Source organism: Carcharhinus amblyrhynchos, chromosome 16, assembly GCF_965287045.1.
Source record: "Carcharhinus amblyrhynchos chromosome 16, sCarAmb.v2.hapA, whole genome shotgun sequence".
NCBI classification, from domain to species: domain Eukaryota; kingdom Metazoa; phylum Chordata; class Chondrichthyes; order Carcharhiniformes; family Carcharhinidae; genus Carcharhinus; species Carcharhinus amblyrhynchos.
Genome location: NC_137339.1, coordinates 51655088 through 51670506, shown reverse-complemented (window position 1 = coordinate 51670506; position 15419 = coordinate 51655088). Strand labels below are relative to the sequence as shown.

The window sequence follows — 15419 nt, the reverse complement described above, 5'->3', positions numbered from 1 at the left end:
CAAACATTCCTTCCAGATGACACAATGATTTACTTGAACTGCTTTCAATTTGGTCTACTGTATTCAGCTTGCTCACAATGTGGCCTCCTCTGCATTGGGGAGACCAAACTCAGACAAGGCGACCGCTTTGCAGAATACTCCGTTCAATCTGCAAGCGTAACTCCAACCTTCTGGTTGCTTGCTGTTTTAGTTCACATTTCTGTCTTCAGCCTGCTGCCATGTTCCACTGAAGTCCAAAATAAGCTGGAGGAACAGCATCTCACTTTCCAATAAGACATTTTACTGCTTTCTGGAATCAATATTGCATTCAACAACTTCAGTCTGTGAATTCTGTCTTTCAGTCTGCGAACCATGCTCCATTCTAATGAATTTATTTTTGCCAAGTGCCCGTCTGTATTGTGGCTAAATGCTCTGCAGAGATTTAACTTTTAATATGCTGAAAGATCTTCAATCAAGCAAACCTGACTTTTGATTAAAGTTTTTTTCACTATGCTGGGATTTCTTGTGGCCAAGTGAGCCTGTAACTTATCAAAGGAACAAGGTGTCAGATGTAACTGCTTGTCCTTGGCAGAGAGGAGTTCCTTATAGACGTTTGGCGTTAGTGTTCCTTATTTGGGCATTGGAATGTAAACAAGATGCACTTAAAGTGCCAAGAGTGACCAATACCACTTCTCTGGCTCTATCTGATTGGCCTAATCAAACCATGCAATTAGGGTTTATGATCAATTCATTGGCTGGTTACCAAGGAAATTTTGGAGTTTAACTATGCTAACACAAAGAACTTGTTCAGAAGGCAGTGTGATGAACTCGGAGACTAAGCAGACAAAGAGAGACGATATCTGGAAAAGGAGGAAAGATTGATTCCATGTAACAACAAAATCCTGGCCTGGATTTAACGCAAATTGGAATCCACCTTAAGTTAAGTTAGTTAACAGGTAGTGAGTATTTGGTTTATGCATTGCAAGTATTTAATGTTGTTTTTAAGTAACTGCAGAATAAAGGAAATTGTGTTTAAGTTCTTAAAGTCGACTTTGTGCCTTTATTCGCTACAGAGATTGAAACACGTAGGTTTGTATAACAGTATCTTGTTTTCCTGTTTTTGTTTCCTGCAATGCTGTCCTTTATTCTGCTATTGACACTTACTCTGGTTCAATGTCTCATTTCATTACTATAACCATTACTACTCCCTTTGCTTTTTGTTCCATGACATCTTTGTTAGTAGAACATAGAACAGTACAGCACAGTACAGGCCCTTCGGCTCTCAATGTTGTGCCAAGCTATGTTCAAACCCCAGAACAGGCTATCCCACTCCCTATCATTCTGGTGTGCTCCATGTGCCTATCCAATATCTGCTTGAAAGTTTCTAAAGTGTCCAACTCCACTATCACAGCAGGCAGTGTATTCCACACCCCGACCACTTTCTTAGTGAAGGAGCTACCTCGGACATCCCTCCTATATCTCTCACCATGAACCTTATAGTTATGCCTCCTAGTAACAGCTACATCCGAGGAAATAGTCTGTTATTTAACCTCTCCTGCCGTGTAACCTACTCCTGACGTTCTCTTGTTTTACCTGAACTCCCCCGCTTTTTCCAACCTAAAACTATCATATTTAAATTTTTTTTCAATTCCAAATTAGGATTGCTAATGTTAACTCTGTTTCTCTCTCCTCAGACATGGTAAGAGCTGCTCAGTTTTTCCAACATTTTTTCTTTCTATTTAACTTAATGAGGAGAATTCCAACAGCTTATTTGGCTATTGATTCTAGTGATTTTTAAAAAAAGCTTCTAAAAGCAAACATTCACAATAATTTATCAACTCAGTTATATTAGAATCAAAAATAATAGCAACCATAAAACGTGTTGCAAAAGTATTATTTATACCACTCAAACAGGTTTATTTAGACACAATGGTCCTTTTCCTTAAAATAATGATTTAAAACTGAAGGTATAGCATAGTAATTAGGCTTTTATCCACACAGCAAATACACAAATAATCTTACTTTTCTTGACTTGATTTTTTTAAAGACTTATTTTGTGTTAATGTGACCTGACAGGAAAAAGTTGGGAGCTGCAGAGGAGATATTAAAGAGCTGCTTGCAAATCTCTGCTACACTGGATGCTGCTTTGGTCTCTTCTCCTAATATGTTTCCCTCTAAAACTGGACATCGATCTAGCTAAGTTATGCAGCCAATGTTCTGTTCTCATGAGTCGGCGACATTTGGAACAGCAGCTTGCATTAGAAGCCCCACTCCTCAACTAGATGCAAGTAAGGAAACATTTAAAGAAAACTACTTGGAAGTCATCATTCATGAAAACAAGGCGGCCACATCTTTATTTTGACCACACCACTTACAAATATCACATAACTTTCAGGATCAGTAAAAGAAAAAAAGAAAACCGCTGTTTCTACATTTCTCCTTTAATTATTAAATATGTAAAAATATATAAAATTTACCAATTATTTCTCCTGCAGACTGCTAATGATTCATGTTCAATAATCCTTGTGTATATTTTGCATTGTGGAGGAATGCCAGACATTCTGCAGATATTCCATGTCCCATTAGTCTTACTGCTCAGAATATCTCTCTCACATCCTCTTGCTGGTCCAGCTCAGGATGTTCTCTGTTCCCATCGACATTGCTCTGCCTTCTTCACAGTGCTAGTTCATCATGATGAAATTGGATTTGCAGTGTGCTGGAAATACATATTACACACACTGTTTATCAGGTGTTCACAGTCACTTAGTGCCAACAACCAATTCCCTTCATCCCTCCAGCCAAGAATTGGGTGATCTCTTCCCAGAATCAAAACCAATATTACTTTGTCACAGGCCTTAGGTGGTGTGCACCCCTGTTTTAACACCATTCATAGGGGGCAATTCCCCTATCCCAATGTGCTGTTTTTAGCACAGCCAGCCGGGGAATCACATGTGGGCTGTTCCAATACGGGTGCATCTCCGAGCTCCAGATATCTGGTGTGGTCGGGACCACCCTGGAAACCAGTGGGAACAGCAGATAAGTGATTTTAATCTATTTTAATCTTATTTTAAGGTCAGTAGCAGGCCCAGGGCTAAGGCCTCCGGGCCTGCGATTATCTCCCACCCCATCACTCTGGCGATGTTCAGTCTAGCTCCCCAGTTTTGGGGAATTAGCAGGAGACCCTGCTAGAGTGAAGGGAGGGGACAATCGGGGCCCTCTAGAGGGTTGGGCAGCAATGGGATGGTGATCCCTGGGCATAGGCACCCAGGAAATGCCAGCCTATGCCACTAGGCACTGCCCAAAGGACAAATGCCCATACCCAGAGGGCACCTTGGCACTGCCCATCTGGCATGGGGCAGTGCCTAGAGGGTGGGGCAAAGGGGGCGATCAGCAGGGTTCCTGCTGCCACTTTTTGCATTGGGATCGCTTGGGACTGGAGGGAAACCAACAATTGGGGTGGGCTGGGGGTGGTTGATGGAGGGGGGTGTCTGTGCCTGGGGGGTGAGGGGATTGTCACTGCTTGGGGAGGCAGGGAGGATGGTTAGGGCTGGCCCAGGAGTGGTTGTGGCGGGCAGGGGGTTGGGGTCCGCGTGCATGCGTGTGTGTGCATGAAGTGGAGGGGCAGTGAGAGTCCCAGGCTGGCCAGTGATTGAGCTGGCCAGCAAAGTACAGGCTGACAGTTCGGGCAACTGTCGCACTCTGGCGTGAATAAACCTCACCCCCTGAGCTTTTAATGATATTCACAATTGTGACCTCTGCATTGTGCAGAGTGTGGAAGAACATTACAGTGCAGAACAGGCCCTTCGGCCCACGATGTTGCGCTGACCAGTTAAAAAACAATGACCCTCTAACCTAACCCAATCCCTTTCCATCCATAAACCTATCCACGGATCTCTTAAACGCCCCCAAACTAGGCGCATTTACAACTGCAGCAGGCAGGGCATTCCAATCCCTCACCACCCTCTGGGTAAAGAACCTACCCCTGACATCCGTCGTATAACTACCACCCCTTAATTTAAAGCTATGCCCCCTCGTGCTAGCTTTCTCCATCCGAGGAAAAAGGCTATCACTGTCCACCCTATCTAAACCTCTGATCATCTTATATGTTTCAATAAGATCCCCTCTTAGTCGCCTTCTTTCTAACGAAAACAACCCCAAATCCCTCAGTCTCTTCTCATAGGACCTCCCCTCCATACCAGGCAACATCCTGGTAAACCTCCTCTGCACCCTCTCCAAAGCCTCCACATCCTTCCTATAATGTGGGGACCAGAACTGCACACAGTACTCCAAGTGCGGCCGCACCAGAGTTGTGTACAGTTGCAACACGACGCTGCGACTCCTAACTTCAATCTCCCTACCAATAAACGCCAAGACACCGTATGCCTTCTTAACAATCTTATCTACTTGATTCCCAACTTTCAGGGATCTATGTACACATACACCTAGATCCCTCTGTTCATCCACACTATTCAGAGTCCTCCCATTAGCCCTATACTCGACACATCTGTTATTCCTGCCAAAGTGAATTACCTCACACTTCTCCGTATTAAACTCCAAGTATGAAGATTCAAGTATGAACTCCCACAGAAAAAACAATCATGATTTACACAAGTTTTCCTGTGAATTCAGCAATTAGAACTTTTTTTTGGAAGAATCGCCCCATAATGTCTCCTTAGATTGATTGGTTGAGGTCAGCATTTCACCAAGTGAAATTAAGCCACATACTAAAACTCCATAATGTTATTGGATTAAAGGAGTGCAATTCAAAGATGTTCTGATTGTAGATTGGGGGTTGGGTAAACTTTCCCACTGAAGAGCCATGTGGAAATTATATGAGGAGAGGGGGTAATGGCATAAACACTCAAAGAACAATTATAATCAAGATAAATGTTGGTACAAATAAACATTAAACCTTTGTGATGATAATTATACCATTGTAATGATGCACTGTATACAATAACAAAAACAAATTATTTTTCTTCCCTCTTGGCTTAATTTGGTCACCTTTCTTTACAATGGCATCATAGTCTGGTGTCACTCTGTCTCTCCACAGGTGAAAACTAACATGCTGAGTAATTCCAGCAATATTTTTTTCCTTTCAGGCTTCCAGTGTACAAAGTATTTTGCTTTTGTCTTGTCAATATAAATGTTGCCTTACTGTGATCTACAATACAGCATTTCAAGAAGCACCAAGCGAAAAACAGTGAAGAAAACGTGGCGACCAAAGGGTATCTCTGAGGCTTGTGGAGAGTATTCTGTATCACCTGGCTGCATCTCATTGCTAGAGCTGGAACGTCATAACCTGTCAGCATGTTCTAACATAGACGCCACCAAGTGTATCTGTAATTTGTTCCACAGCAATTTTTATTTTCAATTTTCACAAAACTCTAACCTACAATCACACACTTCATCTTTCATACAATACATTGATCATTCTTCTTCTAACAAGCTAAATCGTAACTATGTGGGGTGGCACTTTGGCACAGTGGCTAGCAAAGGTACCTCAGCACCAAAGACCAGGGTTCAATTCCAGCCTTGGGTCACTGTCTGTGCAGAGTCTGCACGTTCTTCCCATGTCTGCATGGGTTTCTTCCAGGTGCTCTGATTTCCTCTCACAGTTAAAAAAATATGTGGATAATGTTGATTGGCCATGTGAAATTACCCTGTAGCGTTAGGGGGACTAGCAGGATAAATACATGGGGTTACAGGGTAGGGGTAGGATTGTTGTCAGTGCAGGCTCAATGGATCAAATGGCCTCCTTCTGCACAGTAGGGATTTTATACCTCTGGAAGGAACGGGAGATTTTTTTTTACTCCAATTTTCAGAAGTGCATAAACAACTAATAATGGAAATGCACACCTCGAAATGTTCAAGGAAACTTCAAACTTACACATTTTGGAACTTGCAGCAGGTATTTATGTTTCAATATTTCAATCCTTTCACCCTCAGCAGAACGCAGATCATGTTTTTGCAGTGTCTCCAAATCTATTACCCTCTGGTTCTATTGCCAATAACTTTAAATCTGTGCCCTCTGATTACCAACCCTTCTGGCACCGGAACCAGTTTCTTGTTATTAACCTAATTAATAGTCTTAATGATTTAGAACATGTCTATAATATCGACTCTTCACTTCCTCTGTTGTAAGCACAACCTCAACTTTGCTCGCATTCCCATTCGTAGGACCATCATAAATGTGGGTATAGGAATTTATAATGAAAAACATTGACACACAGATGCAAGGTTTTTATATAGATATATAGCCTTTCTAGTGGGCGAAGGCTGACTTCAGGGCATTGTTTTGCCAATGCAGACCTGAAGGTCCCAGGTTCAGATCTTGGTCAATCAGCATCCACACCTCCCAAATTCACAGCAAGAATTAGCCCCTTCAGTGAGGGAATGAGGAAAATGGGGAAACAATGCTATATAAGGATTGACTTGACTTTTCATGAAGAGTATTAAAACGCAAGTAAAAAATAAATTGAAATTATGAAATTATTTTTTTTGCAAAATCAAAATGCAAATCAAAACTGCAGTAATCTAATAAGTAATCTTGAATATACCCTTACTTTGTGCTCACCGTTCACCCTCATGCATTCACTTCCTCTAACATGGCAGCTGCACACACTCCCCAAGACAAGCGCAACTTTAATTACTGGCCAATTCCATCTTACTTGTCATATTTCCCTTGGAATACCTGATCATAGGCCAGAATGCCATAGTTTGCCTAGGTCTGCGATAGATCATGCAATCGCATTGCACGGAGACCATTCAGTCCATTGTGCCCGTCCTCCTATCGTCACAAGCAGAAATATCACAGAACACTCACACAATAATTTTGGGGTTTGGGTGGGTCAAGGTGTGTTACCTCTTCACCACCATTTAGAAGTGCTTTTGTGGATATGGTGCACGGCCAGAACCTGGCAATACTCACTGTAGACTGAGCAAGACCACTTGTTAGTGTGAGCAGAAGCATCCACCCAAAAGATTCAGGACAGATGGGGTCAAAAGAAACAGGGGTAGCAAAAATTCACTTTAACCTATTCCTTGTTAAGTAAACAACAGCAACTCGCAGCCCCACAAGAAATATCAATTGCAAGTGGAGTTCAACTTGACTTGATTCAGCAATACATTAAGTATCAGGTTTCTGGTCAGGTCTGAATAAGCAAACACAAATGATGCTTCTGTGAGTGGTATATTCACAGATACTTTACTGGCAGTTAAGTACAGTGTGACAGAGGATTTCAGCTAGAAGATCAGCTGAGTAAGAAACTGTTTGCATTAGTTGGTTTCAGGACAGCTAATAAACCTTTCAAATATAGTCACTATTGTAGTAATATGTACTAATGTTTGCAAACAGCAATGTAATAATGACTAGATAAATTGTTTTTTCTCAATGGTCAGGACACAAAGGAGAATTCTCCTGCTATTCTTTGATAGAACAAACAGCACTCCAGTTTAATGTCATATCTGAAAGACAACACTTCAGATACTACAGCCCTCCCTCAGTACTGCACTGGACTGTCAGTTTAGATTTAAGGAGCGAGCAACAACCTGTTAATGAAGCGCCACATCCAAACTTGGTTTCTTAATCTTACTGCGGATGGCCCTACAATGCCAGAAATATCCACTTCTGTAACTTGAGATTTCTAGCATTTATGGTTTTCCTTTCTATTAAAACCCTGTTCTCCACTTACCAATGAACTCTGCCACTGCATCACATTCCCCTTCCGTTTTAATTGTTCCAACAATGCTGTCATTTTCCAAGATTGGAAGAAATAGGTGGACAAAGTCTGAGGTGTATGGCGGAGCAATGACATCCAGCACCTGTAAGCACACAACAGAATCCAAAAATAAGACAACATAGAAGGTAGCATTCGACCCTTTGTGCCTCTGGCATTACTTTGATAGAGCAATAAGATGGGACTTTCTCCATAGCTTTATAAGTGTTTTCCCTGCAAGTAAATATCCAACCCCTTTTGAAAATTACTATGGAATCTGCTTCCTTCAGGCGCCATGTTCTACAGCACAACTGTTTGCTGTATAGATGAAATGTTGCCTCTGGTTCTATTGCCAATCACCTTAAATCTGTGTCTTCTGGTTACTGACCTTCCTATCTATCGAAACAGCCTATTAAAGTTTCTCATCATTTTGAATACCTCTGTCAAAGCTCCTCTTAACCTTCTCAGGCCTAAGGAGAACAACCCCAGCTTCTCTATATAACTGACATCCCTTATCCCTGATAACAGCACCGGAACAGTGGGCTGAATTTTATGAAATATATTTGTTCATAGGATGCAGGTGTCACTGGCTGAGCCAGCATTTGTTGCCCATTCCCAATTGCCCTGATTGGCTTGCTAGGGCTATTTCAGAAGACATTTAAATTGCTGTGAATCTTGGAGTCACAGGGAGGTCAGAGCAGGTAAGGGTGGCAGATTTCCTTCCCTAAAAGGACATTAGTGAACCAAAAAGGTGAGGCTACATTGGATTTGGTACTGGGTAATGAACCAGACCAGATGTTAGACTTGGAGGTAGGTGAGCACTTTGGTGATAGTGACCACAATTCAGTTACATTTACCTTAGTGATGGAAAGGGATAGGCATTTACCAAAGGGCAGAAGTTATGGCTGGGGAAAGGTAACTGCAGGGGCTGGGAACATCTGAAATGTGGAGCTTATTCAAGGAGCAGCTACTGCGAGTCCTTGATAAATATGTACCTGTCAGGCAGGGAGCAAGTGGTCGAGCGAGGGAACCGTGGTGTACAAAGGAAGTTGAATCTCTGGTGAAGAGGAAGAAGGAGGCTTATGTAAAGATGAGACGTGAAGGCTCAGCTAGGGCACTGGAGAGTTATAAATTAGCCAGGAAGGAGCTAAAGAGAGCTAAAAAGAGAAGAGCTAGAAGAGGACATGAGAAGACTTTGGCAGATAGGATCAAGGAGAACCCTAAAGCTTTCTATAGGTATGTCAAGAATAAAAGACTGGTTAGGGCAAGATTAGGGCCAGTCAGCGACAGCAGTGGGAAATTGTGCGTGGAGCCTGAAGAGATAGGAGAGGCACTGAATGAGCATTTTTCGTCAGTATTCACACAGGAAAAGTCAGTGTAGTCGAGGCGAATACTGCGATACAGGGATTGAGTACATAAGGAGGAGGTGTTAGCAATTCTTGAGAGTATGAAAATAGATAAGACCCCTGAGCCAGATGGGATTTACCCTAGGATTCTCTGGGAGGCTGGGGAGGAGATTGCAGAGCCTTTGGCTTTGATCTTCATGTCATCATTGGCTACAGGTATACTGCCGGAAGACTGGAGGATAGCAAATGTTGTCCCCTTGTTCAAGAAGGGGAGTAGACACCATCCTGGGAATTATAGACCGGTGAGCCTTACTTCTGTTGGGGGCAAAATTTTGGAAAGAATTATAAGGGATAGGATTTATAATCATCTAGAGAGAAATAAATTGATTAGGGATAGTTAAAATGGTTCTGAGAAGGGTAGGTCATGCCTCACAAACCTTAGCGAGTTTTTTGAAAAGGTGACCAAAGAGGTGGATACGGGTAAGGCAGTTGACGTGGTGTATATGGATTTTAGTAAAGCGTTTGATAAGGTTCCCCATGGTAGGCTACTGCAAAAAATGCAAATGCATGGGATTGAGGGTGATTTAGCAGTTTGGATCAGGAATTGGCTAGCTGATAGAAGACAGAGGGTGGTGGTTGATGGGAAATATTCAACCTGGAGTTCAGTTACAAGTGGTGTACCTCAAGGATCTGTTTTGGGGCCACTGCTGTTTGTCATTTTTATAAATGACCTAGATGAGGGTGTAAAAGGATGGGTTAGTAAATTTGCTGACGACACCGAAGTCGGAGGAGTTGTAGACAGTGAGGATGGATGTTACAGTTTGCAGAGGGACATAGATAAGCTGCAGAGCTGGGCAGAGAGGTGGCAAATGGAGTTTAATACCGCAAAGTGTGAGGTGATTCACTTTGGTAAGAGTAACAGGAGTACAGAATATAGGGCTAATGGAAGGACTCTTAGTAGTGTTGACGAGCAGAGACACCTCGATGTACATGTGCATAGCTCCCTGAAAGTTGGCACCCAGGTTGATAAGGTTGTTAAGAAGGCGTATGGTGTGTTTGCTTTTATTGGTAGAGGGAGTGAATTTCGGAGCCGTGAGGTCATGTTGCAACTGTACAAAACTCTGGTGCAGCCGCACTTAAGTATTGCGTACAGTTCTGGTTGCCGCATTATAAGAAAGATGTGGAGGCATTGGAAAGGGTGCAGAGAAGGTTTACCGGGATGTTGCCTGGTATGGTGGGAAGGTCTTATGAGGAAAGGCTGAAGGACTTGAGGTTATTTTTGTTAGAGGAAGGTTACGAAGTGACCTAATTGAGGCATACAAGATGATCAGAGGGTTAGATAGGGTGGACAGTGAGAGCCTTTTTCTTCGGATGGTGATGGCTAACACGAGGGGACATAGCTTTAAATTGATGGGTGATAAATAAGGATGGATGTCAGAGGTAGGTTCTTTACTCAGAGGATAGTAAGGGCGTGGAATGCCCTGTCTGCAGCAGTTGTGGACTCGCCAACTTTAAGGGTGTTCAAATGATCAGTGGATAGGCATACGGATAACATTGGAATAGTTTAGGTCATTAGATTGGTTCCACTGGTTGGCGCAACATCAAGGGTCGAAGGGCCTGTACTGCGCTGTAATGTTCTATGTTCTAAATTTTTTTAACAACAATCGATACGGTTTCATGTTCATCATTAGACTTTTAATTCCAGATTTTTATTTAATTCAAATTTCACCATCTTTCATGGTGGGATTTGAATCTGGGCGCCCAGAGGATTACCAATCCAGTGATGATACTACTATGCCATCGCCTCCAATTGCCTCTCTCTGTGCAATATATTTTTTATGTTTCTAAGAAACCTTCTCCACTCCCTCTCCAAAACACTGACATCCTTCCTGTACCCAGAACTAAACAGCAGGGCAAATCAATGCTCTATAAAGATTCCTCTCAGGCAGCCCTACCACCTTTGAAGATTAGTGTATTTATAACCCCAGATGTCTCTACTATAGGAACCCCTTTGAAATTATCATTAAGTTCATGTTACCTCTCCTTAATCTTCCTACAGAAACACATCATTTCATATTTCTCTGCATTTAAGAGGAGTTGGTGATGTTGTGGTATTGTCACTGGATTAGTAATCCAGGAACCCAGGGCAAGAGGGGACCCGGGTTCGAATCCCACTACAGCACACAGTGGAATTTGAATTAAAAATGTGGAATTAAAAGTCTAAGTGATGACCATGAAACCATTGTTGATTACTGTAAAAATCCATCTGGTTCATGAATATTCTTTAGGGAAGGAAATCTGCCACCTTTACCTGGTCTGGCTTACATGTGACTCCAGATCACAGGAATAAGTGCTCTCTGAAATGGCCTAGCAAGCCACTCAGTTCATGGGCAAAAAGAGACGAGCAATAAATGTTAAACAGAAAAAAATACCTGCCCATTTCACCAGTCTAACTCTTCCTGAGATCTCAATCTTTTACATTTTTGAGTTTGCCATCATTTGCAAACATGGAAATGATTCTTTGCATATCCAAACCCATGCCGTCTATCAAAAGAACACTGATCATTGTATGCTTTCCTCCATGAAAATTAACAAATGACCATGATTCTCTGCTTTCTGTCCCTTAGCCAATGTTCTACTCATGCAGCCATGCCCCTTTAATCCCAAGCACTTCAACATTACTATCAGATTGAAGTTGGATCCTGGAATTGCTTCTGTGATTTGGGGATGACATGCTCAAGTAATCAATTCCTGAATCCAGGAAAGAACATTCTGTATCAATCTCTGAGCACCAACTGAGGCAGACTCTCTCAGATAATATCAAATCCCTGTGTTGTCCCCACCACAAGGGGCTGACTATCCAGATTCCTGTTCAGCAGGGCTGCTGATCAGACTGGACATTCCTCAATGTTGCCTGCTGTACAGTGCATACTTCTAGACATTAGATGAACATAGGGGCAAGTCTGGTGAGATGATCGTTAGGATAACTCAGCCTATGCCATCAGAGTAGCCACTTGGGTGGAATGAACAAGAGCAACAGTGTCTCCATCCCTGCCTGAGTTAACATCTTTGGCACAGCAAGGAAAAATCTGCAGCTACAAATGCAGAACACACAGTAAACGCTGTTTGCCTGAAACACTTGTGCATTGAGCAGTCACCAAGCAAGAAATCAGTGTGCGGGCTGCTGACCTCAGTGACAAAGTATCTGATGAGTGAGATATCCGTGTCCAATTTCTCCAGACATTTGCGGATGTAGCTGACCACGGGCAGGACATAGCCACGACTCAACAGATGGACCATCCTGTCCAGCAGCGTTTTCTTCAACTCCAGCTAGCAGTAAACACAAGGAAAAGACATTAAACACAGCGTAAACTGCCTCTACAAGCCCCCAACCTCTCTGCCGATACCATATTACCCCAATAATCAGATCAAAGGCAAGGATGTGGAATTAAGAGTCAGAAGTCTCCAGGGTTCTTGCAGTGTACAAGCCAACCTATTGGCCTTATGCACTGGGTTACCATGGGGTGGAGAAATGGAAATCCAGCATTAAGCAAGGGATGGTTGATGCCAGTATCTGATTGTAGCATGTGGATGCAAGGCAGAGAATGGACAGACACCCTAACAAAAGGGCCTCACAGCCAATCAGCCAAGGACCTCTGAATATACACGGTGCTTCTTCTAACTGTCCCCTAACTCCAAACTGTACTAGAAAGAAGGCCCAAATGAAGCTCACCCTCACAGGACAGAAAAAAACTGTCTCACAGAGAACACCAAGGGACAGAAGGTTTCTCCAACTGTTTGCAACCAGCAGCATTAAGATACCTTGTTAGGTACAAGCATGCTGTAAATACACGTGAGTTCCACCTGTCATGCAATGCACAGAAAGATCTACTACACATTACCCACATTGCTTCAGAACGAGGTTACCATTTAACACAAATTACATCCTTATGTCAATTGGGGTGAATTTCTAGAACACTTCTTCCAATGGATTCATATCTTGTGAACATTAGGTGACATCTGACTAAAGAAGGATCCTTAACAGATGGGCAGCATGATGGCACAGTAGCTAGCACTGCTGCCTCACAGCATCAGGGACTGAGGTTCGATTCCCAGCCTTGGTCACTGTCTGTGCAGAATCTGCACATTTTCCCTGTCACAGTGTGGGTTTCCTCTGGGTGCTCCAGTTTCCTCCACAGTCTGAAACACATGCTGGTTAGGTGCATTGGCCATGCTAAATTCTCTCTGTGTACCCGAACAGGCACTGGAATGTGACGATGAGGGACTTTTACAGTAATTTCATTGTAGTGTTAATGTAAGCCTACTTGTGATACTAAAAAATATTAAACTTTAAGATCCAAAATGGAGCCTTAATCCTCTTTACAATGAGACTCAGCTAAAATCCTGCTACAGTGATCACACACAGTTTTCCAGTCTCCACCAGAATGGGACCTTCCATCCCATCTATGTGGTTGCTCTTAAATCCCGGTTCCTGTAGTTAACCAAAACCAAGCAGTCAAGGGCTTGGCACTTTTTTTGGACTGTATTTCTGCCCCTGCTCCAGGAGCTCTTTGCGACAGGGGGATTACCTGTTCCATGACATCAAGCTGGGAATGTTCAGTCTCAAACAGTTTTACAAGGAGCTGTAGGACTTGGGGATGGAGGAGTTGGTGGCAGGTGCTGATCTGAAGAAAAACACAAAGTAAATGAAGAAAGTACAATCACAGTCCTAAATTCATTCAAAAAATCAACACAACAGATCAACTCCCCAAGTGGTCATGAGGTACAATAGTGGTCAGTCCCTGGGAGCAGTAGGGACGTTAAACTTGGTCTTAGCCCTACTCAAGATAGCCAACAAAAATGTCAGCCACAGATCCTATTCCAATTAACTATAGTCCTGGCAGGTCTGGAATGTTCCAAGTAATGTTCCCGCTGAATTTCTGTTACTGTGTCTGCTCACTGGAATCCACAGTAGCTTTAAACATTTTATGTAATCTTAAAGGAGATAGCTTGTGATGAACTGCATGGTAACTTCTGGGTTATTGAATGGCTGCACACATAGCACACAGCTCACAGGGATCACTGATTCCAGAATCACATAATTGCTATGGTGCAGAAGGAAGCTATTCAGTCCATTGTATCTGCACCAGCTCTCCAAATCAGCATCATGCATTAATGCCATTCCCCTGTCTTTTCCCATACCCCTTCACATTGTTTCAGTTTGAGTAATCATCTAATGCCCTCTTGAAAGCCTCGATTGAACCTGCCTCCACTGCACTTCCAGGCAGTGCATTCCAGACCAGAACCACTCGCTGTGTGAAAATGTTTTCTCTCACAGGACATTTAAGAACATAAGAACATAAGAAATAGGAGCAGGAGTAGGCCATCTAGCCCTTCGAGCCTGCCCCGCCATTCAATAAGATCATGGCTGATCTGTCGTGGCTCAGTTCCACATTCCCGCCCTCTCCCCATAACCCTTAATCCCCTTGCCTACCAAAAACCTATCAACCCGCATCTTAAATATATTTAGCGAGGCAGCCTCCACCACTTCAACGGGCAGAGAATTCCAGAGATTCACCACCCTTTGAGTGAAGAAGTTCCTCCTCAACTCCGTTCTAAACCAACCCCCCTTTATCTTGAGGCTGTGCCCCCTAGTCCTACTGTCCTTTCTGAGCAGGAAAAGCCTCTCCACCTCTATCCTATCCATCCCATCCATCATCTTATATGTCTCAATGAGATCTCCCCTCATTCTTCTAAACTCTAACGAGTACAAGCCTAGTTTATTCAGCCTCTCCTCATAGTTCAACCCCCTCAACTCTGGTATCAGCCTAGTAAACCTCCTCTGCACTCCCTCCAAGGCCAAAATATCCTTGCGTAAGTGTGGCGACCAAAACTGCACACAGTACTCCAGCTGCGGCCTCACCAATGCCCTATACAGCTGCAGCAAGACCCCCCTACTTTTATATTCAATCCCCCTCGCTATGAAGGCCAGCATCCCATTTGCCTTCCTGATCACCTGCTGCACCTGCAGGCTGGGTTTTTGCAACTCATGCACAAGGACCCCGAGATCCCTCTGCACCGTCGCATGCTGCAGTTTCTCACCATGTAAGTAATAGTCCTTCCTACCATTATTCCTACCAAAGTGGACAACCTCACACTTGCCAACATTAAATTCCATTTGCCAGTTCCTGGCCCATTCGCCCATCCTTCTGCAGACTCTCCACACAATATGCCGTTCCACCAATCTTGGTGTCATCAGCAAATTTCGACACCATACACTCGGTTCCCTCCTCCAGATCATCTATATAAATGGTAAATAGCTGAGGCCCCAGCACCGACCCCTGGGGCACTCCACTAGTCACCATCCGCCAATCCG

At 43.3% G+C, this 15419-nt stretch overlaps 1 protein-coding gene across 1 annotated transcript in view; it reads right to left on the bottom strand.

Moving 5' to 3' along the window:
* Positions 1-2306: 2306 nt before the first annotated feature.
* nelfcd (negative elongation factor complex member C/D) overlaps positions 2307-15419 on the bottom strand; it is a 97715-nt gene continuing 84602 nt past the window's right edge. The window contains exons 12-15 of the mRNA XM_080205086.1: positions 13633-13728; positions 12233-12373; positions 7674-7803; positions 2307-2695 (exon numbers count right to left, since the gene is read on the bottom strand). Coding sequence (XP_080061212.1) covers positions 2661-2695; positions 7674-7803; positions 12233-12373; positions 13633-13728 — 402 coding nt within the window. The 3' untranslated portion in view covers positions 2307-2660. The remainder of the gene's footprint in view (positions 2696-7673; positions 7804-12232; positions 12374-13632; positions 13729-15419) is intronic.